Source organism: Grampus griseus, assembly GCF_964374135.1.
Source record: "Grampus griseus genome assembly, chromosome: 11".
In the NCBI taxonomy this organism is placed as follows: Eukaryota; Metazoa; Chordata; class Mammalia; order Artiodactyla; family Delphinidae; genus Grampus; species Grampus griseus.
The window spans coordinates 39,196,790-39,221,693 of NC_139005.1; the positions used below are offsets into that span (position 1 = coordinate 39,196,790).

Sequence of the window (24,904 nt, forward strand, 5' to 3'; positions counted from 1 at the left end):
ATTTTACAAAGAGTTTGACTTTTATTGATATTTAAATATATTAAATATTTCACTGAAATACATGGTATACACACCCTCCCCCCCTACAAACACACACTGGTTACATTATAAAACCAAAGTCCATGGGCCTCCCATCCACTGACTCCCCCACCCCAACTGGCGAGGAAGGGGGCAACGTCAGCCCGGGGGAAGCACACGGCTGGCACTGCGGTACAGGGAGCCAGGGTGTGGACAGGTCCCTCCCACCTGGCAAGAAGCAGAGACAAGTCACCCAAGACTGCAGTCTTCCCACTCTGGTCTCCTTACAGCCTCATCCCCACCCCAGGACCCCACGCAGAACCTTCCTGTCCAGGGATGTGGCTGAGGGAAGGGGAGTTGACTTTCTGCCTGGACCAACTAGTCTTTTCCCCTTCTCCTGCCTTGGCTAAGGAAGTGACCGATGGCCCATTTGGGTGATGCATGAAGATCCCCCAAAGCAGGCAGTACGAGCCAGAAACCAGGCTTCTGCGAGGAGCTAGAGTCAGAAAGGACACGAGAAAGGGCAAGACCTGCCCCTTCCAACCCCAAACCCAGCAACTCTGGGACCCTCTCTCCTCTGCCTCTCTAACGCCTCAAAGACAAAGCGATCTTCAAGCAAAATCCTGGCTAATGCCTCTGGCTTAAATAGGTACAGACAGAGAAACCAAGGCACCAACTAATTCAGTCCAGAGGCAAGGAGGTTGCAGGGAAGTGGGTAAAAGGCAGGCAGGGACAGGAAGGGAATCTAGGGTCCAGCCCTCCTAACCCTCCTGCCAGCTTTTGCAGGCTTCGTGTGGACTGGGGAGCCCGGAGCACGCTAGGCTCAAGCTGAAGGCTGGGGAAGGCTGAGGTCCAGGTTCCCCTCCCTTAGCCCTTAGTACCAGAATCTGGGTCCTCAGAGGGATCCCATGCTACCCCAGCCCCAAAGCATACCACATCCCAGGACACCAGCTGGGGAGCCCAGGAAACTCCTGAGCCTCTGCCCACCAAAGCCCAGACAGTTCAAGTGCAAGGAGCACTGTGGGCCTCAAGCAGGCGCTTGGGTCCCTGCCCCAGGCAGGGAGACAGTCGTGCTGCACACGTGGCCCCCAAACGGCACTTAGGGATTTGGCACAAAAAGGACTCCTCTCCCCAGGGCCACCCTCTTGCTACCACACCCCATCCCACTCCTGTGCAACAGGGGCATCTCTCTCCATCCCTTGAAATCAGAAATCCTGCCTTATTCCCAGAAGACAGAGGCCCACAGGAAAGAGGCAACCCAGGGTGGAGAGCCAAGGAGCAGGACCACAGAGACACACAGACCACCACGCACGCACGCTTACACAGACACGCAGACCACCACGCACCCACGGTTACACACACACGCAGACCACCACGCACGCACGGTTACACACACACGCAGACCACCACGCACGCACGGTTACACACACACGCAGACCACCGCGCACGCACGGTTACACACACGTGCAGACCACCGCGCACGCACGGTTACACACACACGCAGACCACCGCACACGCACGGTTACACACACGTGCAGACCACCGCGCACGCACGGTTACACACACGTGCAGACCACCGCGCACGCACGGTTACACACACGTGCAGACCACCGCGCACACACGGTTACACACACACGCAGGCCCTCCCCAGTGCCAGAGGCGTGGGAGGACAGGTTTGGGATCAGGGCCACCTTCCTCCATGCCCTGGCCCTTTCCTATTTGCCAACAGAAAGGGTAGAGATGCTCCGTGCCCCCTTGCATCAGACAGCAAGAGAGCACTGGGGCAGAGTGGCCTGATCCTGACCTTCGGATCGGTCTGGCACCACCCCCGTCCCTGGCCGGCCTGCGCTCTCTGGCACCTGCAGGCGAACATCCAGCTCCTGATCTTCTGACATCCCCACGCACACGCTTGCTGTCCGGCTGGGCATTTTCACAGTACCAGTGAGACCAGATGCCCCTTTCCCTGGAGCTGTGCAGGAAACGGGGCTAATCTGAGCTGGCAGAAGTCCCTTTGTTCCCCTTTGGGGACAGATCATGGGACTAGGATTTGGCAAATGGAAACATTCCCCTGAAATTTGGACAGAGCTAGGTCCCCAGAACATCTCCCTCCCGTGCCCTGTGTCTGTGAGGGAGACCTGGCTGGGGTAGGGAGTGCCCAGGACCCATGCTGGGGATGCAGGCATAGCAAAGGAAGGCAAGGATGGAATAGGCACTCTTCAAGCCTGCCCCAGTCTTTATAAAAATGTTCCCAGGAAAAAGAGGGAAAGGAAGGGCCCAGCCCTGAGCCAAGTGCCCAGACAGACAGGGAAAGGGCGGGCGTGGCAAGCTTCCATTTCAATCTCTGAGGCAGGAGACGTCTCCCTGCCTCTGCTGCTGCCCCCTCCCCTGCTCCCAAAAGCTGGGGAAAAGGAGAGAAAACAGCCCTACCCCAGTTAAGAAAGAAAGCCACTTGCATAATCCTCTTGGTATCCCCTCATTCACCAGCCTGAGGGCAGACGAGCGCGGTCCAAGTACAGCCTGCTGGGGTGTTCCCTCTTGCGGTCAGCAGGGTCTGCAGGCTCAGCCTCCCCCAGCGAGCACAGAGTCCACTCAAATGCCCACCTTGGTCCTTTCAGCCGAATTTGTAGCTGGGCCCTGCTAACTGCTGGGGCCCCCATTGAGGAAGTAGGTGGTCATCTCCCCCTTGCCCTTCACCTTGACCACCCCTCGACACTCCAGCTGGTAGCCCTTGGCCGCTAGAACCTGGTACAGGTCCGTGGTCACCTGGGGGGGTGGGGGGGGGAGGGGAACCTGCTTAGCCCAGGATCCTTCCTGCTACATTTGCAGGAGTCCAGGGGTGTTCTGCTCATGCCAGCTCCCCTCCCCCAACCCCGACTCCACCAACTAGAGAACAGCGCCACCCTTCCCCTGTCCTAGCTGACTGCAGAGAGGGCCCTGCGGAAGCCCTCTGGACCATACCCCTCCCAGCCTCTGCTCACATCCCCCTCACCTGGATTCGGTCGGGGACCCCCGTGCTGTCCATGCGGCTAGAGACGTTCACTGTGTTCCCCCAGATGTCATACTGCGGCTTCCGAGCCCCAATGACGCCTGCCACAACTGGGCCCATGTTCAGCCCTGGGGTAGGTGGGGACAGCAGTAAGAAATCGAGAGCAGTGGCTATTCCGCAGTCGGCCCAGGGAGGCACCCCCCTCCTGGCACCTTCAGAAGGACCCAGGGAAGAAACTGGAAAAGGGACAAGCCTCCTAGTCATAAAGAATGGAAGATGCGGGCATATCAGCTGAGGAGCTCCCCTGAGGCAAGGCGGCTATGCTAGCACAGCATCTAATCTACCAATGCGTGCTCTGTGCCAACCACCCTGTAAGCGTTTTACACTATCTCATCCTCTCAACGGCCCCAAAAGGTAGGTACCATCATTCCCACCTCACAGAAAAGATACCTGAAGTTTAGAGAAGTTAGACAACTTGCTAAATAAGCCAGTTAAGTGGAACAGCCAGAATTCAAAGCAGACAGTCTGACTCCAGAACCCATGCTATTAACCATTCCCATCCACCAGTTCATCTGAGAGGAAGCGCCTCTTATCAGACTGGCCACAGAAAAGGACACGGGTACTGGAGCGTAGCTAAACCCGGTCTTGAATCCCAGTTCAGCCATTTACTAGTTGTATGACCTTGGCTGAGTTATTTACTCTCTCTGAGAGTCCATCTCTTTATCTGTAAAGGAGAATAATAACGTGAGGATTTATATGTGTTTTAAAAAAAAAAAAAAGCCTGGGACAGTGCTTAGCACAGAGCAGGCCTTCAATAAATGATCTCTGTTCTTACTATCGGACAATATAGGAGGTGGGAGAAAAGGAAAGCCCCACAGGACTCCCGACGGGGAATATGAGACGCCATCCCCAGCCTGCTGCCTCAGCTTCACCCAGAAACGGCCCTGGGAGAACCTGCCATCACCCGGGCCCTCTCACCGATCTTCATCTGGAAATTGTTGAAGGAGTGCTCATTGATGTACTTCATCTGCTCCATGAGCCGCATGGCGTAGTCGGCAAGGGCAGTGATGTGGGAGCGGCCCACCTGATCATAGGTGCTGGCATTCAGCCCAGAGGCAGCCATGTAGGTGCTACCAATCGTCTTGATCTTCTCCAGCTGCCGGAACCGCTCCTCGCTGATGATCTGGACAGCACAGGGGGACCTGGCTGTCAAGGCAGACAGGCCAAACCCAGCCCTGCCTCAAGCCTCAATCCTTGCCATGCCCTGGCCCCCTTCTCCACTTCCCTGGCTCAACACTCCCCTCCTTTGGGTAAGTGAGCCCCGCTTCCAGCCGCTGCTCTCAGTGCAGGACTAAGGAGCCGGGAAAACGGCCTCCCTCACCGGGCAGCCGTCAAAACCCAAGCCAGGACTGGAGCGCACAGCTCCAGGTCAACTTCGACAGCTTGCTGCAGAACCCAGAACCACAGGAGGGCTATCAGGCATCAGTGATTCCAACTCTCACCTTTGGGGAAACTGAGTCCCAGGCTGAGAAAGTGCCTTCCCTCCAGAACAGGGAACAACGCATTCCTGACCTGGATGTTCAGGTCACTTCTTCATATTTTGCTTCCATTTTCTCTATTCAGGGGATCACCTTGCTTACTTGGCCTCATGGGGCCATAGTCTACAGATTACCGGCTTCTTCAATGACCCCCACCTGCCACCTATCCTGGCCCCTCCACAGATCCTCACGTCCCCCTCTGCTCCCCAACAGTGACGACCCTGCCCCACTGGGGCTGAGCCTGCTGCCTGTGACACCTTCGTGAGCACCTGTCCCTGACTCCACTGTACCTACCTTTACTCCTACCCCTGACATCTCTGGGTCCCATCAGATCTCCCTTCCTCCTCCCAGTACCAACCATCCCCTGCAAGCCTGGCCTTCTTATCCATAGTTCTCCCCACTCCTCTGGTGCCCAAGTCTCCCCACCCTCCGCCAGCACCAACCAGCCGGCTGGACAAGCACCTCATCGAAGTCGGCGATGATCTCGTTGAGCAGCCGCAGGCACTCGACACCCTCGTTGTTGGCCTCCAGCTCCACGTAGAACTCAGAGAAGTTGGCAATGGAGGCGAACATGACGGCCACGCACTCACAGGACTGATAGTAGAGCTCATCATTCCGGCGCTCCCGGGCAAGGAAGTGGGCAGCCACGTCCTTGGGCAGAATGTTATGTAGCAGCCGCCGGTTGTATGCCTGGAGCTCCTCCATCTCCTCCTTCTCCCCTGTTGCCTGTGGACACCACACCCATCACCCACTGCCCAACATTCACAAGGCGTGGGTGCAGCGGCCAACACCTGGAGACGGGCATCAGAGGGAACCACGTGGAAGAAGAAAGGCATGGACAGGCCTAAAGAACAGGCAAAGAAGTAGAGGGGGCAGGGACAGGATGAGGCGGGGGATAGGGGACGGGCACAGAGAAGGCATGGAGCCAGGGTGGGCTCGGGGCAGCCTGAGCCCTGGCCAGCCTAAGAGATGCCTGGCGTGGCCCAGGCTCTGCCCCTAGGATCTTCCCCCACCCCCGAGGCCCACCCAGTCACCTGCAGTTTCCAGAGGAAGTCCAGGCGGGCAGTTGATTCCACCTGCTGGGCATGCAGATAGAGCGCCAGTGCGAACACCAGCAGAATCACAGGGGTCATATATTTGAGTGCCACCCTCCCTGCGGCTGAGCTGAGGGAAGCAGAGGCAAGCTCAGTGTCTGAAGGAGGCATCTGGCAGCCCCACCCTTTGCTGCCCTAGAGCCCTCACTCACCAGTCCAGCGCGCTGAAGGTCTCGTTGGAAGAAGCCCTGGCAGGAAGACACAAGAGACAGAGTCATCGGTTCTTCCTGGGTTGCCGGGTCGGGGCATGGAAGGGGAGACAGAAACTGCATTTACTGAGCACCATAAATCAGGCATTAGGCCAAGGCTTTTGCTTCTATTAACTCATTAAGAGCAGAGGTTCCACTCCTGGCTCCTCTACTCACCAGCTATGTGACCTGGAACAAGTTGCTTAACTCTCTAAGCTTCGGCTTCCTCATCAATTGATGAGTGATCAGATCTAAATAATGCATGCAAAAGGCTTAGCAGAGCGCTTGGCATCAGCAAGCCTTCGATAAACGTTACTTATAATAATCTTTACAACTACCTTGTGATATAGATAGCATTGCCGTTTTACAGATGAGGAAGCTGAGGCTCAGAGAAGTTAATTCAACGATCCAAAGACACACAGCTAATAAGTGGCAGAGTAGGAATTCAAACAGCAGACTCCAGAGGCTTTTTCTACCGCACCATATATTTCTACCACATACCCCGAGGGGTGAGGTTTTGCAGAGGAAAAGCCAGTGTGTTGTCCCAGGCAAAGCCCTCAAGCGGGAGTCAGAGTTTTGGTTCCTTTCCTAGCCAGGGCTCTACCACCAAGCAGCTGTGTGACCTACAGGTAGTTAAGAGTGGATATGAAAGCAACATGCAAATGCAAGAGGGAATTTTTTTTTAATGTCTAGCCTAAAGACCAAGGGACTTCCCAGGACTGGGGTTTCCCTGAGGTGACTGTTGGGGGTCATCTGCTGCCTCCTTTCCCCCCACATGTGATGGGTGAGTGGTAGCATTCCAAGGGCACAGGGGGCTCACGGTGACCCAGCAGGGTCAAGAGGCTCCTGGGGGATTAAGGGGCTGCGGATAAACTCACAAGCCATGGACGCCAAGCAGTAGGTCATAGTTGTCAAAGATGGTGGCCGGGGGACCCAGCAGAAGCAGCACCAAATAGATGAGCCCCAGGACAAAGATCATGGCCAGTTTCCCGATGCTGCTGATGTGCAGGAAGACAGAGCTGGCCAAGAGACTCAGCAACACGCTCCCGACGAAGTACTGGGGAGCAACGGCAGAGGCAGTGTTGGGTGAAGGCAGAGGCCGTGGCGCTCCTGTGCAGGGAGAACACTGCATGCCCCCGCCTGACCCAAGCTCCCCTCCACAACCTCAAACCCAAACCTCCTTCACCCTCCACACACCCCTAAAGCACACCAGGGCCCCGGGCTGCTCCTGGAGTTGGAGACTCTGGTGAGATCCTGGGTCCCCAGTGCCCATCACCAGGCCTGGCACAGAAGAGTCGATAACCGGAACTGATCAGGACCCCCCCCACCCCTTCCGAGCGCCACTTGGACACCTCAGGGAAGCTGCAAGTGGGTGCGGTGCCCTCACACAGGGGAGCATCCAGGCCCAGTGAGTAGTTGAGCTGCTGCAGGTGGCAGGCGGTGATGTCAGCGGGTGTTAAATTCAGCATCCGGGCTGCGCAAGTCCGTATGGGGGTGTGGTTACAGGTGAACTGCAAAAGTCAGGGGAGGTATATCAGGGTAACCGGGGAGCGGAGGGGTTACAAGGGCCGTGCCTTATAACCCAGGGGCCCTATACCCCAGGGGCCCAACTTCTCACTGAGGGATGACAAGAGGTAGGGGGGAGCAAGGAGAGAGGACAGGGGTTAACCTCACCCTTGCTTTGGGCAGGAAATGCATCTCATTCCTCTCTGTACCCCCAGCACCCAGAGTGCTTGGAACAGAGGAGGGGCAGAAAAATTCCCACTGGAACTTTACCATGTTGGCAATGGCAGAGACGAACACAAGCAGGACGGAAAAGATGCCAACCGCAGTGCTATGTGCCCGCGAGCGGACGATGCTGCGAGACAGACGTCGCAGGGCCTGAGGGAACAGCTGCCGGGAGGCGGGAGACAGAGAGACGGAGGCCACGTCAGCCAACGGGTAAGGTCCCCCAGGGATGGGGCCCAATGGCAGAGGTGCGGCCTTCTCCTCCCTCCCCGCCCTTGGCCTGGCCTCCCCCACCAGCCCTGGAAGGCCCCCCACGTACAGAGCCACAGGAGTACACGGCACAGGTCAGCACGGTGACCAGCAACAGCAGGAAGATACTGGCATAGATCCCAAGCATCAGGGCTGAGCTGGGGCGGAAGAGGGCCAGGGAAAATGTTACTCCGGGAGATCTGGACATCCTCATCCCATCCCCTGGGCAGGCAGGACGTGGGCCCCAGGGACTGTGTGCTTGCGAGGACGTTTAGGAAGGTTGTGGGAAGTGGTAGCGGGAAGAGAAGCCAAGCAAGGAGGGACAGGGCTCTCACGGTGGGAAGACGAGGAGCTGGATGAAGCAGATGAAGCAGAAGACCAACAGGGCACAGGCCACGTAGGCTCCGAAGCGGGGGTCCACCTTTCGCGAGTACTGGGGGAGAGGAGATTGAGCTGGGCGCTGGCTCCGCCCTGGGGAAGGCAGGGCACTACCAGTTGGCCCAGTTGATATGAATCCCCGCTGTGCCCTGTGGTCACCTCCCCACTCCCCAGAAACCTCACCTGTGCTCAGACTTCCCTGCCAGGGCCTCCCCTCCTCCCCCAGCCCTCCTCCTTCTGCCCTTGCATCCCCCAAACCTTCTTTTCAAGATCCTCTCTCTGGAAGGTGAGCAGGAACCGGCGCACGTGGTCCTTGCGCAGCTGATCGATGCTGCGGGCATCGATGGCACGGCCCAGGAACTCGTCTACCTCATCCTCAGGGTTCAGGGCGTCCTGGGCACCCCGGCTGAGGGCAGGGGACATGGCTTCACCAGGTGCCTGAGCACTGCCATGTGACAGGCGATGAGAAGGGAGGGGCACAGGAAGCACTCAAAGAAGGAGTGTGAGCGGGGTGGGTGGCACCCGCTCCCGTAAGACACATCTAAGGTCCAGGGAAGAGGGGGATCTTGGCTCCCCGCAACCCCGCCCCAGGGTGCAAATGCCTTCACCCAGCCCTTCTTCCCTACTCAACAACCTGACTTACTTGTCTTTGCTGGAATCATCAATGCCCTGGAGAAAGGGACAGAGTGTGCGAGTGAGGTGAAGGGCAGGCGACCTTCACCTCTACAATCCCTTCCCCACCCAGCACTGCGCTGACGGCTCTCCCCATAGACTCTGGGGGGATTGGGACCTCTGGGGTGAAATCATCCCTCTATCCCCAATTCCAGAAACTACGGAGACGGCAGCCACGACGAGGAAGGCAGAAGAGGCAAGGAGGACACAGAGTGCTGAGGGAGACAGGAAAGCGAGGCCCCAGGTCCCAGCGCCGTGGGCCCCTCACCATCTGCCGGAAAGCCTTGGAGTCCTTGGTCCGGGAGAAGGTGCGGTCGGGCACCCAGCGTGGCATCAGCCCCTCCACGGAGTTGGCCCGCGCCCGCTGCAGCTTGGCCAGCATGGCCTTCTCCTCTTTCTGTGTGGGCAGCATGGGCACAGGCTGGGAAGAGTGGCCCGGAGAAGGCCTCTGCCAGCTCCCCCCATCGGCCCCTCCCCCCGTCTGCCCACCCCCGCCCCGCCCCGGCCCTGACCCGCTTCTGGCTGGCTCCCAGGATGAGGAAGGTCTCGATGTGCTGCTCCTTGAGGTAGGCGTTGCGCTCCCCGCCACGGCCCGGCTCCACCTCGTAGTCCCCGTTCAGGTACTGCAGCGTGGCCCGAGTGATGTGGATGCGGCTGCGCGGGACAGGAGGGTGAGACCCCTGCTCTGCCGGGGGCGCTCCCGTCCCTCGCCCCCTGGACGCACGCTCACCCGGCCCGGCCCCCGGCCTCCATGTGATTGGCCAGAGTCACGTCGTTGGACCACACGTCGAACTGCCATTTCCGCAGGCCAAGGACGCCGCAGTGCACGCGCCCGCTGTGGATGCCCACGCGCATGTTCACGTTCACACCTGTCACCTCGCGCACCAGCCTGGGAGGAGGCGGCCTGGCTTAGCTCCCGGCACGGTCCTCCCCACTCCCAGCCCAGAGCCCGGCCCTGTGCTCGCCTTGGAGCCAAGTGGGCAAGGACAGACCCAGTCGCAGGGCACACGGCACCCCCTCAGCAGGACACGGGCAAGAGGCTGCCTGGGGCCCAAGGACAAATGTTTGGGAGCCCTGTTCACCAGCAGGGGCCCAGCAGCATCTCATGGGACTGAGCCAGGAGAGGAGGAATCACTACCCTCCCTTTGGGCCTACTCAGCTGGCATCTTCTCCAGCCCAAATCCCCCTCATCCTGGCTCCCCCTACCCCATCCCAGCTGGCTGTAGTCTAAGGTGCACATGGGTCTTCACACAGGCTGAAGAAAGACCCTTTCCCCTCCCCAGTGATGGATCTCCAAGACAGGGAGACAGCCAAGACTGAGAAAAAGTCCCGAGGACACATCAAAGGGCAGGAGCAGGTTGGGGCACCCTCAGTTCCAGGAAGCCTGGGAGGGGACGGTGCTCACGAGATGGCCTCGATCATGTCCACCCCCATCTCCACGCAGCAGTGGGCATGGTCTGCCCGGGCCTCCGGCAGCCCTGACACACAATAGTAACAGTCCCCTAAGATCTTGATCCTCAGGCAGTGATTTTCCTAAAGGAGAAAGAGTCGGGGGAGAGCCACCTTTACTCCGGCCCAGCCTGCCTGGCCCACTACCCTCACTGCAGATTCCATCGGCCCCCATCCCCCAAGGCCGCTGCCAATGAGGCTTGCCCTGACCCCGTCGGCCCCACCCCCAAGCCCTAGCACCCTCACCGCAGCCAGCTTGTCAAACCGGGCAAAGAGCTCGTTCAGGGTCATGACCAGCTCCTGCGCCGTGCACTGGGATGCCAGGCTGGTGAAGCCTTCAATGTCCGCAAACAGGATGCTGAGGACGACGGCAGAAGATGGAAGGGCGATGTGGCCCTCAAAGACTCCCAGATCCCGCACCTCTCCCGGCATCCTCCCCACCCCCACCCTACCTGACATTGTCATGCTTCTGGATGTAGATCCTGTGAAACATCATGTCTTCTTTCTTTGCGTTGATGTCTTCTTTCATCTCCATGGCAACATGCTGGGGCAACACGGACAGCAGCAGCCGCTCCTAGACCAGTGGTTTCAACAGAGGACCCCTATCTTCTTGGCCTCACATTTTAATCCCTCCTGGTCCCTCCACATCCCCCAAACCCTCCCAGACCTCTCTGAAGACCTGAGCTTCCCTTCTGGACCGTGGCCTGACTCTCCCCCATTAGAGTCCTCAGCCTTCTCTGACTACACCCCACTCAACCCCTCAGATGCACTCCATCTACTCCCTCCCACCCTCAGACAGGACAGGAACCCCAGTGTCAAAGGGCCTCTGTGATACACAATCAGGGGGAACCATTCACGCTATTCCATGGAGTTGCATGAGGGGGCAGATCCAATCTGCAAGCTATGCGCAGGTGAGATGGGGGAAGGCCGTGATCGGGGGGGGGGCAGCCCCACCTGCTGCCGATTCTCATGCTGCAGGTGCAGCCGGGCCTGGATGTAACCACGGGTCTCCTGAAAGGCCTGGCGCTGAGACACCTCAGCCGGGTAGTGTGTGCAGATGCCAATGACATTGGTGCAGAGGAACAGCAGCATGTTGGCACCGAGCTGCAGAGGGGTGGCAGAGGCAAACGGTGACCACCCCCAACACACACAGGTGCAACTAGCTAGGCTCTCTGCAGATGCACTGCTTTGGGGAGGAAGCCAGGATCCTGTGCCCTGTCTTTCCCAAGCTGTCCCCACCCCTGCAATACCTCCCCATCCCCACAGGACTCCAGCTCCCTGCCTGGATCACTCTATGGCTAGAAATGTGATCTTCTCACAGCTCCTGGGAGCAGAAGCACCCACCAGGGCCAGGTAGGTCACAGGGCCTGGGCCCAGCACACTATGATTCCCTGCCCCACAAACACCCCAAACAAAAGACAAATGATGAGAAAAAATAAAAAAAGACAAATGATGCTCCTTCTGCATACGTGGTTCTCCTTACAGGACGACACCCAGGAGATCTGAGCTCTACATCTTCCTGTGAGTGCCCAGGACACGTCACCTCGTCTCTAGGGGCCTGTTTGCTCATCTAGAACCTGGAGAGGGAGAATAAGATCTCCAAGGTCCCTCCCTGCCCTCACATAAATTAATATAATAATAATGTTATTATTATCATTACTGGAGCTAATTTGTTGGCTGCCTACAAATGTGCCTAGATTCTATAGGTGTCCTCCGTATGTTAACGAATGTACTTCTTACAACTCTATGAAATCAGTAGCACTATCTCATTTGAAAGGTGAGGGACTCAGGCACAGAGAAGCTATGTAACTTGCCCAAGATCACACAGCTGGTAGTAGCCAGTGTGGGGCTTGAGTCCAGGAGAGTCGACTCCCAAGCTGTGTCCTAACCCTACGGTAAACTACATTCCAGGTTCCCAGGATTCCTACTCACTCCACTCACCTAAGCTCTTGAGGCCCAGCCTCAGAACCCAGGCTCGGGAATCATCAATTCTACTGACACAAAGAACGCTTCGGAACTGGGATGGGGTGCCACCGTGCCTGGCCAGCCCCGACACTCGGCCCAGCCAGGCCCCAAGCCCTAGGACCCCGATCCTAGGATGTTCCGCCCTCAGTCGTCAGCAGCAGCACTGGCTGGAGAGCAAGTCTAAGGGAAGCCGACCTCAGTGTTTCTGGAAATTCAGGGGTTAACCTGGAACTTGTGGCTCCACCCCAGAGTTGGCTGGGGCAGGGCTCTGGTTTGGGGAGAAGGGAGGGCAAGAGCACCAACTGGAAGCCAGGAGTTCTGGGCTCTTCCCGGAACCAGAACTAGTCCTGCAAACTTGGGCATGTCACTCAATCTCTGGGACCTTGGTTTCATTTTCCTTGGGTAAGATGGAGGGGTCCGGCGAACCCCCAGCCAACTCCAGCTCCCGTCCTCTAGGATTGGCCTCCCAGCTTCCCTTCTCAGTCCAGCTCACAAGGGGCCCCCCTCCCAGCAGCAGGGGTGAAGAGGGGGGCACACTATCTCCCCCGGGGGTTTCTAAGAATAGCCCCCAGTGGGGGAGAAGGAAAGGGGGGCAAACCAGGCAACTTCCCTTCCTGGCCCCAGGAGCCCAAGAGGAAAATGTGAGTCATGGTGGAGGGAAGGGGAAGGGGGACAAGAGACTGAAATAGATCTGTACACAGACCCCTATCCGACTGTGAGAAAAAATGGATGTCAGGGCACTGTAGGAGACTCCAGGCTGGGCTGGGGCACTGGGTGAAACTGCTCAGTGTGTCTGAGTGAGCAGGTCATAGGAGGATGAAGGGGCTGGATCCGGGAAGGGGCTGACCAAGGAGCCTAGAAAGGAGGCCACAGCCCCACCCTACCCAGAAACCTGTAAGCCAGCTGGGTGCAGAGAGCCTGTACGCCAACTGGATGTAGAATCGAGGCATGTTCTCAGCTCAGAGAAGTGGTACGGGGCCTCCCCGGCCCCAAGGACTGGCACAGGGCAGGGGCCGCTTTCTCCACTCGCCCACTGAGTGAGGCTGCAGCAGGGTGCCCCGGAGAGGCAGGAGACTGGTATCGTCCTGGCCTCCATGGGACTGCGCGTCCCCAGTCAGGCCCTGGGCTTGGCTCTGGGCACCATGCCAGCTGAGACCGGGGAAGAGACACCCACCTACCCCAGCCAGCCAGAGAGGATAGGGGAAGGGAGGCACCACCTCCAAGCTCCTCCTTCCCCAAGAGGGCAGTCCAGCTCCAAAGCCCAGTGTGACAGCTACCCTGGAGAGAAATTGGGGGCTAGCAGTGGCAGAAGGACCCTGGCCCTTTAAGAGATCTGACAGTGCCCTGCGGGTATGTGCTCCACAAACAAACTGGCTATAAGGTTACTCTTAAAAAGGTACATTCTGTTCCACAGGCTGGGCAGGGAAGGGCATCACGCCAGAGCACCCAGCTTCGAACCCTGGGAGCCCCAGGCAACTTCCTCTTTGTAGGTGGGGCTGGGGTGGGCTATAGGCCATAAGGCCTGGGCAAGGCAGAGGCTGGCTCCCTCAAACCTGGAACGGGACAGAGGACAGCACCATCTCAACCAGGGTGCCAATGGAGGGATCTCGAGGTGTGCTGGCCGGGCGGCTGTGCCTACAGCCGCCCCTAAAGGATCAGCTGGGCAAGAGCCCCTGTCCCTGGTCAGGGGGATGACACAAGACAGCCAACACCGCCAGCTCACATCTCTCTGCAAGGGACATCCGGAAGTCCCTTCACTGGGAACCATCCCCACAGCATCCCCGCAGCTCCCTGCCTCCAGGTGAGAGCGGTACCCTATCGGGTTTTACTCCACTCAGAGAGGGTGGGGCCCTGAGAGCAGCATCATGAGGTAGCTACTATTTTTATCCCAGTTTTACAGACTGGAAAACGAAGGCTGGGAGAGGCAAGGTTAGCTGTCTAGGATCTCACAGAGAAGAATGCAGCCCACTGGACAACCAGGGCTGCCTGCAGCCAAGTCTCTGCGACAGCCTCACCTCACACACCACTCTGAAGCCAGAGGTGGAAGCCCACAGGGGCAGAGAGCCTCAAGGCAGGCTGCCAGAGCCCTGGTGCCCAGTGGGAAGAGGGCGGGATGCGGTCGGAGCCTAAAGCCCCTCTCGTCAACAGTCCAGCCCCAAACTACTCCCGGCCCAGGACAGAACTGACCCACTCATCGCCTTCCCTGTCCTCCCGGAGCTGGCCTCAGTCCAGGAGAGAGGCAACTCCTCCCTTGCTAACTGCATCCAAAACCTACTCGATCCCTCCAGATCGCCACCTAGAGCTGCCCTGCAGGGAAGGCACCAGGCCCTGAGTCTCAAGTGTCAACTTGGGGCCAGAGGTGCCGAAGTCTGGATGTAGCCTACCCAGCCCCCTCAGCCCTGCCCCAACCCCGGGGCTGAACGTCACCTGCCCACCTCCAGCCTCACGTTGGGTCTCTACAGATTATGCTATTTCAAGGGCCTCAGGCTAAAGAGCTGTAGACTGTGGCCCACGGGGACAGAGCACAGGCTTTAGGTTCTGGAGCCTTCCCTTCCCTTAGCAGTGCCTTCTGCCTCAGATCCCAAATGGAGACCCACCCCTCCTCGCAGATACAGCCAGACGTCCCTCTCCCGTGTCCACCCGTGACTCTCCCACCCTCGATTAGCAGACCCCTTCTCATGCCCGCACTGGTGCCCCCACGCCTACCTCCCCGACCACCCACCTGCTTCCAGAGGAAGGCGTCACCACGGTTGAGTTGCCAGGCCAAGATCAAGTGCAGGGTGGAGAGGCCCAGGCCACTGAAGACAGCGGCCCGCATGCGGATGGGGAGAAGCGTGTAGGTGATGTAGACAAAGAACACGGGGCACCAGAGGCCTACGGAAGGGCTGCGGGGGCTGGCTGTCAGGGCGCCGCCGACCTGCACGGCTGCCAGGATGCCCAGCACCACGTAGCTCACCAGCCACATGGAGTCCTGGCGGAAGCTGTGTCGATTGCACACCACCATGAGCGCCACGAAGAGGACGGCGGCGCAGGCCAGCAGGGCCACGTAGGCAGGCTGAGGGTGGGCAGGCGCGGCGTGGAAGGCCAGCAGCACGGCCGTGAGCAGCACGAGCACCGCCATCAGCAAGGTCAGGCTGCTCTGGTTCATCTGGAAAAAGTACCTCTGGTACAAGCGCTCCAGCTTGGCCGAGCGGAACTGCTTCGACTGGAACACCTGCACCAGCCGGCGCCAGCACGCTCGCCTGCTCCTGGCGGCTGCATTGGGGGCCCCCTCAGCGGCCCCGACCGCCACGGTCGCCTCAGCGTCCTCGAAGCCCAGGGCCACGGCCCGCAGCCCCAGCTCCAGGCCCTTGCCTGGGCCACCCCTCCGGATGAAGGCCTCATCCTGCCAGGGGCACCGAGGCGTGGCTGCGGGGGTCGGACTGGGTGGCTGTGCACCCTGAAAGCAGCTCATATAACGGGGTGTGCAGAAGCCGCTGGAGCGAGTCCCGCGGCGTGGACGCTTCTGCCCATTGCGCTCGCCCCAGGCTGTTTTCCGTTCATCCACTTTGGGGACCAGGAGGCCACTAAACCATGACATCCTGCTGGGAGGAAAGGAATGGGGTGGTGTCAATACCACCGTTACTGCCGCCACCAACAGCTTTCATTAACCGAGCACTTCCCGCTACCAAGCTGAGCACCTCAGACACATCCTCCTCCTGAAATGACTCTGAGAAAGACCAGGGTATCCCCAGCCACCAGGTGAGGAAACTGAGGCAGAGGGAGGTGAAGTCACTTGCCCGAGATCAAGCAGCCATACAAGTGTGAGAACCAAAATTCTAACCCAGATGTGTCTGACTCCAAAGCGATTCAGTTAAACATTCACCTCTTCCCTAACAGGCACTGATTTCCTGGTGGCTACAGACCCACTCGAGTGCCTGTCAATGAGAAAAGCCGCCCAGCTCAGGAGAGAGACAGCACAGCCCAGGCAGGGGCAAGCACCACCCCGCACCGGCAGAGTGTTGCCACTGGTGTCCCAGTGGAACCTGATCCTCTGAGTTTTCAACAGAAGCTGAATTCTAAAAAATGGAGGCTTTAACATGACATCTCCTAACTTTTAAACGTTGGCAAGTAATTCACATTTTTCAACACTGCAAGCCAAATAAATCACATCTACGGAATGAATTCAGCCTGTGAGCTGCCAATCGGTGACCTCTGTACCACAGGGAATCTCTTTCCACATCCGTCCCCATCACACTCACACACTGTGCACACTTCACAGAGTTCAATTCAACTCCTCCCTCCGGTTACAGCTTCAACAAAACTTCCTCAGGAAGGTGTCCCAGCTCCCCCACCCAGACTAAGTTTGGTCCCCTGTTCACTCTCCATACATTTCCTCCATGGTACTGACCACCATTATCATTAAATCATCCCTTGTTTAATGTGTGACTCTGCCCCTCGGACTATAAATGTTAGGAGGGAAGGGATGGTATCTATTTTGCTCAGCGCTTTATCCCCACCCCAGGTACCCCCAATACTGAGCCTGGCTCACAGTAGGAACTCAACCAATTTATGAGTTGAAAAGAGAGAAAGAAATCAAGCTCAAGAGCACTGGTATAAAGAAGCTAACGTGAAATAATAATAACGATATGACTCTTCATCTTTCTCACTGCACTCCAGTCCTCTTAACCTCTTTGCTGCTCCCCAACACACCGTGCACGGGACAGCCTGGGACCTCGGGGCTTGCTGTTCCCTCTGCCTAGAATAAGAGCTCCTCCAGGTCACAGCTCTTATGTCCCCTTATCAGTGCGCTTTCCCTGACCACTCTATTAAAATAGCAACCCCCTTTCCTGGAGCTCCGTATCTCTCTTCCGAGCTTTATGCTTTATTTTTCTCCACAGCTCTTATCAGCAGCTACCATTCTATATATTTTTCTTATTTGTTCATTGTCTGTCTCTCCTAACTGGAATGTCAACTTCATGAGGGCAAGGATTTTGGCGTGCTTTGCTCACTGCTACATCTGCAACAACTGGTAGGGTCTAAATAAATGTTCGTTGAGTAGATAGGCAGGTAGGTGGGTGGATGGATGGATAACACTCCCATGCACTTTCCCTCTGCTTGAAACTTTTCGAGGTCCTTTCACATACCTAAGTCCATCTGATCTTCACCAGAACCCTGTGAGGCTCGTCCTGTGGCCATCTGGGGCACAGGACAGATTTGACAGCAAAAAAAAAAAAAAAAAAAGAAGAAGAACTGAGGTCCACGGTAATTTTATACAGCTGGCCCAAGTTCTAGAGAACACAAGTAATCAAGTCAGCCCCATAATCTCACGTCTCCAGGAGGGAAGTGTCTTGACCTGGGGGAAGGGGAGGACTCCATGACAACACCCTCAATGTGTCTCCCAGCTGAGCCCAGCTCAGGAGGAGGTGAGGGTGAGAGCACTGCCACCCATGGATGCCTGCATCCCCACCAGGGCCACCCTCCTCCATGCCCACGGGGCACCCTGAGGGGCTCCTCGTACTTAAACCTGCAGAGCTAGCAGCACTGACATTTGTACTCACTAGGGGACAAGGGGGAGAGTATCCAGAGCTTGCCCCGGGTGGCCACAGGACCAGACGCTCAAGCCACAGAAGCAGTGCTCCAAGCAGACACCCAGGGGCCCACCAAGCAGAAGGCGGACTGGGGACCTCTCTGCACATGGGAAACCCCCATCTCTGGTACACCCTCCACTAAGTTCTCTTGGCATCCCTTCTCCTATATCCCACGGAGCAGCAGGCCCTTCAACCCCTTAACGTCACCAACGGTACCATCTGGAGGGCCAGATCAAAAATCCAAGACTTTTGGTCAGGCTGACATTTGGCAAAAGTCACCAGAGAAAGTCTGGCTCTTCAAAACACTTCATTAGAAACAAGATCTTTGGAGCGAGACCACGTTTCAAACCTTACTGTGATTCTTTGCTAGCCTCGCAGCCTTGGACAAGTTACTTCACCTCTCTATGTCACTTTCTTCACCTGTAAAATGGGAACAATAAGAGTTGCGAGGAAAGAAGGTAACAGCCCCTGTCAGGCGTGTAGTACGCACTCAATAAACACTAGCTCTTCTCCTCACTCTACACCACTTTGAACCCAAAACCCTGCCAGCGTCCAAGAGATGAAAAGACAGGAAAATTGTGAGCAAAAACCCACACCTCCCCAGCCAGTCAGACGCCTGGCCCTATCAGTCCCTGTGTCCTCGGCTGTCAGTCCCGAGAGCTGCGTGAGACAGAGCCCAGAGTAAGCAGGCTTCTTCACTGCCCCCCATGACATTTTGCTTCAGCCTCCTCCCCCTCGCCAGTCCCCTGACCTGTCCTCACCACGCCCCCACCCCACTGGCCAGACCTCTGTTCCCAAAGGACCTGTTTCTGGCCATGCTCCCAGCTCCCTGGAAGCACAGCCTAGCACGTGGCTCGTACCCGCAGAGGAAGGCGCGTACACTGTCCAGGGGAATGCATGACCCTCCCAAGAACACTCTGACCCCACAAGTGGATAGCTTCAGAGATCTGTAATTGTCCAACCAACTGCAACCATCCCACCCTGGGCTCCATTCCAGGCACTGCCCATCTTGGAGAACTTACTCCTGGCACCCCACGCCAGGCTGGTACGGCAGGGAACAGGGCAGGGCACTGTTCAAAGCCACAAAACTTCCCTATATGGGGCCCCAACCCTCCCTGTCCAGGAACCCATCACTATGAACCACAGACTACCTCCTTCCTCCCCAGAGATAGGCTCCTGAGCTTGTGCCTCCGACCCCCTCCTTCCCTGGGTCCTGGTTTCTTTGCTCTCTCTCACAGATCTGCTACTCCAGGCACCACCGGCTCCCAAGGATGGAACCATGTCCATTCAGCCTGGCAGACCGAGGTCCAGTGTCTCTCAGACCCCAGGTCCCTCCTGAACCTGGATCCTCCAGCCTGAGACCCAGAGTCTGAAGCAGGCCAGGGCCCAGCCGCAAGGATGGCTCTGCGCGCTGCTTTGCCCAAACCCTCTTCCTAGTCACCTCCTGTTTCCAAAAGGTGGCAAAAGGAGGCTCCAGGGGATTTAAAAGGACTTCAGAAAGTTCATGGAAGAAGGCACTGCCCAGGCAGGGCACTTCAGTGCCAGCACCGCCCACCAGGCTGGGACGTGGGCCTCAATTCCAGGCCTGTCCAGATGTAGAGAAACCTCCCCAGGGCCTGTATCTGGAGGTCCATCAACCCTTCTCCTCCCTTCCCCAGCCCTTGGTCTCCCTAAAGACTGCACTGAGGTCCCACCTCCACCCCAACCATACAAACCCCACCAGGGCCCTCCAGTCACAGGGGTACTCCGGTAAGCAGAGGGTATAGGAAAAGAGTCCACAGCCTGATTCCACCTCTAGCTTTTCACTCAGGCCCCAGAGCCTGTTCTGAATAAAGTCTGCCCACCCTGCCCACCCTGCAGCGGGCCTGGACACCAGCCCTTTCATTCCCAAGGTCTGGGGTGAGGGGAGGGGGACTCCTGCAGACAGAGGGCATCCCTCCCTCCGCCCAGGCTGCCTCCCCTTCCCCGAAACACAATCACACTCTACCTCAAACTCGGAGGCTCACCCACAGCCCCGCTGCAAAAACCTCAGGACAGCCCCTCCCCCAGTACATGCCTCTCCCCCTCTTCCCAGCAAGCCGGGAACTCGCCCCGGGTGGAGGAAGGGAAGCACAGGGCAGGGAGTGAGGGTGGGAGCCTTGAGCCCCGGACCCAGGACTCCTCGATCCCCCATCACCTCCCGGACTTCCCCCCGCCAGCCTCGACGGCCTCGGGCTCCCCCCGCGCCGGCTTCCCCGCCCGGACCACAAAACTCCTGGGAGCCGCGCGGGAGTCTGCCAGCCGCACGGAGACCCGAGCGCCGAGCGCCGGGCGCCGCCGCCTCCCCAGACGCTCCTCCGCGCTGTCTCACCTGCCGGCTGGGGTCGGCGCCTCCCCGGGGCCTCCGCCGCGCCGCAGCCGCGGGCTCCGGCCGGCCGGCCGGCCGTCCCGCGGTCCTGCTCCGTGCCCGCGCGTCCCGGCCGCCCCTCCCGCCGTCCGCAGTCCGCCCGGCCCTCGCCCCCTCCCTTGTTGTCCAGCGCAGCCGCCCTCTACCCCGGATCCAGAAGTCCCCTCCCCGCCGGCTCCCGGACTCCCCGCCTTAAAGGCACAAGCTCCTTTTGTCTGGACACCCCCTCCCCCTCCCCGGACGCCGGGCAGGGTGGCCGGCTCCCCTTCGAAGGAACGGGGTAGGGGTGGGGGAGACCGAAGAATGGAACCCCTCCCTCCGCGCGCCCCCTCCTCTCCTCCGGCCGCTCCCTCCCCCAGTCTTGGGAAAACAAGCGGCTACTGTTCTGGGATCAAGACCCCGGGAAGGAGCGGGCCGTCCAGCCCGCTCCCCCTTCTCTCCACCCCCGGGCTGCGTTCTCCAGCATTCTCTTCCCACCCTCACCCCAGGGGTCCCCAAAGGCGCCGGGCAAACCCACCCTCTAGCAGCGATTACCACCCCCCTCCCGCCCAGCACACCGAGGGTCGGCTTCCTTCCTGGCGGGGTCCCCTAAGCTGAACCGGTGCCCAGCACCCACTCCTCACCCCCATCTCCCCATCTCCCTCCCCCAGCCCCCACCCTGCCATTCCCGCCCCGCCTGCCACGGCCCTGCTCCCCCCCGCCACGAGGGAACTCAGTTTAATAATTAATTAAGATTTCATTCCACAAGGCGCCAGGTGTGTGCGGCCTGCTTCCCCACACACCGCTTTTTCCCTCCTCCCCCAACCCTCCGGGGCGCTGGCCCCAAGCAAACCTCCTACACCCTGAGCCCAGAAGGGGGCCTGAGGGAAGGGGCACTCTCCACGCTGCCCACCGGCCCCTCTCTCTCTGGGGAACTCCTCCAGCACCTGCCCACGTGTAGAGTCCCTCCCTGTCTCCTCCCCCCCACCCCACCCCCCGCACCTTTTACCCAAAGGGTTGTGCTTCCCTGCGGAGTGTGGAGGGTGGAGAGAGGGTGCATTGCTAGGGTACTGAGAAATTGTTTGGGGCTTTTACTTCCCACGTTTTCAAGCACGGAGCTGCGGCCCCAGTTACCTGGGTGATGGGAAAATCTCGTGGAAGCTGCTTTAACCCTTTGAGGGTTAGAAAGATGGTGTAGCCAGAAAGGAGAAGAAGGTTAATAAACTCACCCAGGATGCAAGTGATTCTGACTTTAGAGGGGATGCCAGTCCTTCAGAGCTGGGAAGAGGGCAGCTTATCTGGCTTCCCTTGGAGGCGCGCTCCCTGTCGCCTCATCCAGACCTGTAGCTCCTCCTTCCTTTGGCAGCCCCTTCCCCACCCAAGGTCCCACAGCCTAGATAGCTGAGGCTGCTCCCTCAAACCCAGCCTTGCCGGTATTCTAGTCCTTCAAGGCCCAGCTCTGGTCCACGCCAAGCCCCTACTGGGACTCCTAAGCCCAGGCCAGAGCTGGAGGCAGGGAAGTGAGGGGAAGAATTAAGAAAATCCATTTCAATCCCTTATCAGGCATATATGATTGCAAACTATCCACCTTGGCTAAATCATCACTCACTCTCTTGGAGCCTCATCTATAAAATAGGGATAAAACTATCTGTCTTGTCTTTCTTACAGGATTTTCAGGATGAGCTAGAAAAATGTTGGTTAAAATGTTTGAAAATGGGAAATGAAAATGAAAAATGGATAGTTTATTCTGCCATGTATGAGTCTCAGTTGTGCAGGCGTGGCCTGTAATTTTAACTTTGGGGCCTTTTTGCCTGATTTCTCCCTTCAGGTAGCCAGGCAAAATTTCCTTTCCAGTCTGAAACCATTATGTACCATTTATCTCTTAGAATAATATGTTTATGGGCTGTAAGGGGAAAATACAAAAGATAATTGAGGAAAAGAAATGGGTGTGTTATGAAATTTTATATTCTGGAATGGAAGTCTTTGTCCTTCATTTTATTTTGGAATAAAAAAAAAATTTGGACACCAACCAAGTAAGCCGAAGAAATACGCTAGGGATCCATCTCTGGGTGCTTTAAGTCATACTGGCCTCCTCTACCCTAGTGTATGGCTGGTGTGTTAGTCTGGCCTCCTGAATTCCATTTCTGGTTCCTGGAGGGCAGGGCTGCCATCATCACCTTTCTTTGATCCCCACCATCAGCACCTTACACTGAGGGTCTGTTTCTAGCACTATTGGGGCCTTAAAAATGATTCCAGCCCTTTATTTTACAGATAGGAAACATGACCTACTGCTAGGCACGTGGGGAATATTCAGTTATTAAAATTTTAATCTATAGGATATTAGAGTAGGAAGAAGTCATAAAGATTATCTAATTCAGCTGCTATACTTTTAGTAATCAAAATAGCAAGCACTGGGACTTCCCTGGTGGCGCAGTGGTTAAGAATCTGCCTGCCAATGTGGGGCACACGGGTTCGAGCCCTGGTCCGGAAAGATCCCACATGCCGCGCAGTATGCCACAACAACTGAGCCTGCGCTCTAGAGCCCGCGTTCCACAACTACTGAGCCCGAGGGCCACAATTACTGAAGCCCACGCGCCTAGAGCCCGTGCTCTGCAACAAGAGAAGCCACCGCAATGAGAAGCCCGCACACCTCAACGAAGAGTAGCACTCACTCGCCGCAACTAGAGAAAGCCCACGCACAGCAACAAAGACAACGCAGCCAGAAATTAATTAATTAATTAATTAATTTTTAAAAAGCAAGCACTTATATATCATTTACTCGGTGCTGAGTAGTCATCTAAGCCCTTGACATAAAATAATTCATTTAATCCTCATAACTTCATGATGCTATTGTTATCGTCCTCACCTTGGAGTGAGGATGTACCTCACTTTTCCCATGAAAAATGAGACACAGAGAGGGTCAATAATTCCAGCGTCAGAAAGTGGTAGGTCCAGATTCTGAACACATGCTCTCTGGCTTCAGAGTCTGTGTGTGTCACCACTGTGCTCTACTGACTATGGAAAACCAAGCGCCTGAGATGGGAATTGACTTGGCCACGATCACACAGCAGATTGATGATGGAAGGTGGATCAGAAACCCAATTTGTTTCTCTTTCCACTCAGCTTCACTATGGTTCTGTCTGTATGTATCACAGATGTGAGTTGTGCCTGTCCTTCCCTGATGTTCCCTCAGAAGCAGACATTCTTCTGCTGACAGGTGGCAACATTCTTCTCCCCTTTGGCTGTGGGGAGTACATTAAAGGATAGGGACAGTGGGCCCTTAATCTGTAGCTTCTGACCCAAAAAGAGTGAGACCTGCCTCTAGTGACCAACTGTAGAGGGCCAGGGACTCCAGGTTAGACCATGGGTTAGAGTATGGGCCTTCCACCAGCACCTTCGTGAGAGAAGATTGCATGTGCGGTACATTTTTCAGTCAGATCACGTCCCTCTGAAATGCACCAAGGCTGTTTAAAAGAGCTTGTGGGTGAGCAGCTTGGTAGGAAACATGGAATCTCGGAGACGGTGGTTCTCACACTTCCCCTGAGCTCCTAGAAGAAATGGTACTCTTAGCAGAATATGATGAAATATTAATATATTAATGGTGAAATATTAATATATTAAAATACATAGTGTTGGGGGCTTCCGTGGTGGCGCAGTGGTTGAGTCCGCCTGCTGATGCAGGGGACACGGGTTCGTGCCCTGGTCCGGGAAGATCCCACATGCTGCGGAGCGGCTGGGCCCGTGAGCCATGGCCGCTGAGCCTGCGCGTCGGGAGCCTGTGCTCCACAACGGGAGAGGCCACAGCAGTGAGAGACCCGTGTACCGCCAAAAAAAAAAATAAATAACGAAAAGAAAAAAACCATAGTGTTGTACTATACCAGATCTAACAGATTCTAGAATCACAGGCACCAACGTTTTAGAAAAAAATATTGGGAAAACTTTAAAATTGAGAAATTTTTATTTTATTTTATTTTTCTTTGAACCACAATAAGATGGCTATTACTCAATTTTCATGGCAGAACACCTTGATCCAGCTGGGGGAACACCAGCCCTGCTGAACCTGGTTTGAGAACCACTACAATAAGTGAAGTATTCAGAAAGGACCTCCTATCCCAGGCTGGACAATAAACAGCAAGTCAGGGATCAGCTGGAAGGTTTTAACCCTGACAAAGAGAAGAAAAAAAGAGAGAGAGGGAGGCAGCTGGCATGAGCTGTTTCTATTGCTCCAAGTCTAGCTTGATCTCAATGACTGTGGTTTTTCTCATACAGACCACAGTAACGGTCACAGGTATTATCAACCTCTCATTTTTCAGAAAGAGGAAATTCCTAGGAGAAGAATGCATTATATGTAAGTGCAACTTCTATATACCCATAAGTGTATCTGGACAATGCTTGAAACATCCTGGAACATAACTAATGGATGGGCTTGAGTCCCCTGAGCCTTCCCTGGGTTGTTCGGGAAACAGTTAAGCAACCCTTTTCTTACTCCCTTTTACAAGGTAAAGATTCCTTTTACGGTGCAAATAATCATTCCCTGACTTTTCTGTCTTAAAGATCAGATTTCTGTGCATTTCATTTTTGGAAAGTAAGAAAAATGTGTAAAGACAACCCACATTTGTATATCCCCTGTCCACTTCACCACTCCTAACATGGCTGCTGACACCACCACTACCCCGAGACTCTTGGCTTCCTCTAGGTCCCAGG

General features: G+C 56.6%; 1 protein-coding gene across 2 annotated transcripts; it reads right to left on the minus strand.

The window, feature by feature from the left end:
- Position 1: 1 nt before the first annotated feature.
- Positions 2-20,250, minus strand: ADCY6 (adenylate cyclase 6). Of its 2 annotated transcripts, XM_082665027.1 has the most exons (22): positions 20,186-20,250; positions 14,988-15,849; positions 11,255-11,404; positions 10,753-10,874; positions 10,547-10,658; positions 10,257-10,384; positions 9,582-9,740; positions 9,364-9,505; positions 9,120-9,248; positions 8,823-8,848; positions 8,438-8,585; positions 8,137-8,234; positions 7,872-7,959; positions 7,601-7,717; positions 7,177-7,335; positions 6,703-6,881; positions 5,789-5,824; positions 5,577-5,706; positions 5,005-5,268; positions 3,983-4,187; positions 3,008-3,132; positions 2-2,781 (listed from the first exon to the last, which is right to left on the minus strand). In XM_082665027.1, the coding sequence occupies exons 2-22, from the start codon at positions 15,843-15,845 to the stop codon at positions 2,656-2,658; spliced, it is 3,501 nt and encodes a 1,166-aa protein (XP_082521153.1). In that variant the 5' UTR covers positions 15,846-15,849; positions 20,186-20,250; the 3' UTR covers positions 2-2,655. The 2 variants fall into 2 exon arrangements, with proteins under 2 accessions (XP_082521153.1, XP_082521154.1); XM_082665028.1 differs by lacking the exons at positions 2-2,781; positions 3,008-3,132; positions 3,983-4,187 and having other exon boundaries at positions 5,073-5,268; positions 5,577-5,701.
- Between the last annotated feature and the right edge of the window lie 4,654 nt (positions 20,251-24,904).

Excerpts from the sequence above, each read along its gene's own strand:
- ADCY6 (XM_082665027.1), bottom strand. The coding sequence starts at position 15,845 with ATGTCATGGTTTAGTGGCCTCCTGGTCCCCAAAGTGGATGAACGGAAA. Across the intron at positions 7,336-7,600 it reads TCTCTGCCATTGCCAACATG|TTCACCTGTAACCACACCCC; the intron begins GTAAAGTTCCAG and ends TGACTTTTGCAG. Across the intron at positions 5,707-5,788 it reads ACCTTCAGCGCGCTGGACTG|CTCAGCCGCAGGGAGGGTGG; the intron begins GTGAGTGAGGGC and ends TGCTTCCCTCAG.